The 1596-nt window shown below is 45.6% G+C and overlaps 1 protein-coding gene across 1 annotated transcript; it reads left to right on the top strand.

Annotated features, from left to right (window-relative positions):
- Positions 1 to 174: 174 nt before the first annotated feature.
- On the top strand, positions 175 to 1591 carry LOC118407123. The gene has a single exon (XM_035807543.1). The coding sequence runs from the start codon at positions 716 to 718 to the stop codon at positions 1589 to 1591; it is 876 nt and encodes a 291-aa protein (XP_035663436.1). The 5' UTR covers positions 175 to 715.
- Positions 1592 to 1596: the final 5 nt, after the last annotated feature.

Raw genomic sequence — 1596 nt, 5'->3', positions numbered from 1 at the left:
GAACAGAAAGACGGAAAAGTTCAGGAATCGTGCGGGCTGTCCATCCACTTCGGAGAAAACGTTACAATCTGCATTCAAAGATCAGCATTCCTGGATGGGACTGACAAAATCTTTCCGAGTCTGAGAAAAAAGTGAAGAAACATCGAATGGCAACTGTCAAATTGCCGGCCCAAGCCAAAGCGACGCCGACGGAAACAAAGACCACGATACCGGAAGTAACACCTTCACCACTCCGAAAGGTAAGACGTTTCTATCTTCTGAAACTGTGGATACATCATCCGAAACCATTGATCACTCAGATGAAACGCCTGTCAAGGTTCCTGTTGGCACACCGAGAAAGACAAACAGATTTAGAAAAGCTGTCGAAAACTTTATCAGCCCCTTCAGGACCCCAACTTCTACTGAATCTCCACTGAACTCTAGCAAAAACGTGTTGGACTTTGAGAACACCCCGACTCCATCGGACACTGTGGAAAAGTCAACTTCACACGACCACATCACAAGAGATATCCAGAAACACTACACGGATCTTGTTGACCTTGTTAATACTCTACAGGTAGAATTCAAGGCGTTAAAAGATGAACAGGGTACACAAAAGAATGAATTTGAAAAGAAACTGAAAGCTGTCTCCGGTGAGTTGAAAAAACAGCTGGAAGATGAACAGAAAAGGCATGCAAATGAAAGGAAGAGTGTGAACAGCCGCCACAATGAAGAAATGGCCACCCTCACGGCGAAGTGTGAATCTCTCCAGTCCCTTGTTGAAAAACAGCAACAACAGATTGCTAAACTGCAGGAGGTGACGGATTCCATTCAACTCTCCCAATCCATTTCAAAGATGAGAACGTATGCACAGACTGTGGCTTTGAACCCAGGTGCTCATCAGGTTAGTGCTAAAAACTGTATCTCCAAGGACAATGGCACTAATAATGCCACTGATGACAAAACAATGGATCCGGGTACAGCTCATGCAAATCATACAACAACACAGCCAAGTACTGAAGAAGCCGACTCAGACCAAGGCGTTGAACTGACCCAACAGGTTCCGTCACAGGAAGGACCACAAGTCCCGACAGAGGAGTCAAAACAAGTCAGGGTGTACACGGACTCCATATGGAAAGCCGTCAATGTCTCCAGAATGTTTCCCAATCTTTCGACACACAAAGACAAGACATCTACAATATCCGACGCCACAAAGAAGCTAGAAACCATCCACGACCCAGGAACATCCTATGCGATTCTTCACATAGGATCTAACGACTTAGACAACTCCAAACATGACGACTCTTCTGTACAAGACTGTCTGCAGAAAACAGAAGAGCTAGTCAGTATTGCCAAAGCATCATTTCCAAACGCCACCATTGTCTTGTCTCAGGTTCTCCCGAGAGGCCATGACCTGCAATCTGACCTGAACAAGAACATCAAGGACTATAACCAATCTGTACTACAAAGATACAAGGATGAAGAGAAGCTGCTGTACGTACGTCACAAGAAACTGTCAACATCTAGACATCTCTACAGGCGCGATGGGGTATCAGGACAACTCGGCACCTGGGACGACTCGGCACCTAGCCAAGTGGAAAAGATTCCATAAGCCAT

The sequence above is a fragment of the Branchiostoma floridae genome, chromosome 19, assembly GCF_000003815.2.
Source record: "Branchiostoma floridae strain S238N-H82 chromosome 19, Bfl_VNyyK, whole genome shotgun sequence".
In the NCBI taxonomy this organism is placed as follows: domain Eukaryota; kingdom Metazoa; phylum Chordata; class Leptocardii; order Amphioxiformes; family Branchiostomatidae; genus Branchiostoma; species Branchiostoma floridae.
This window is presented reverse-complemented; position numbering and strand designations above follow the sequence as displayed.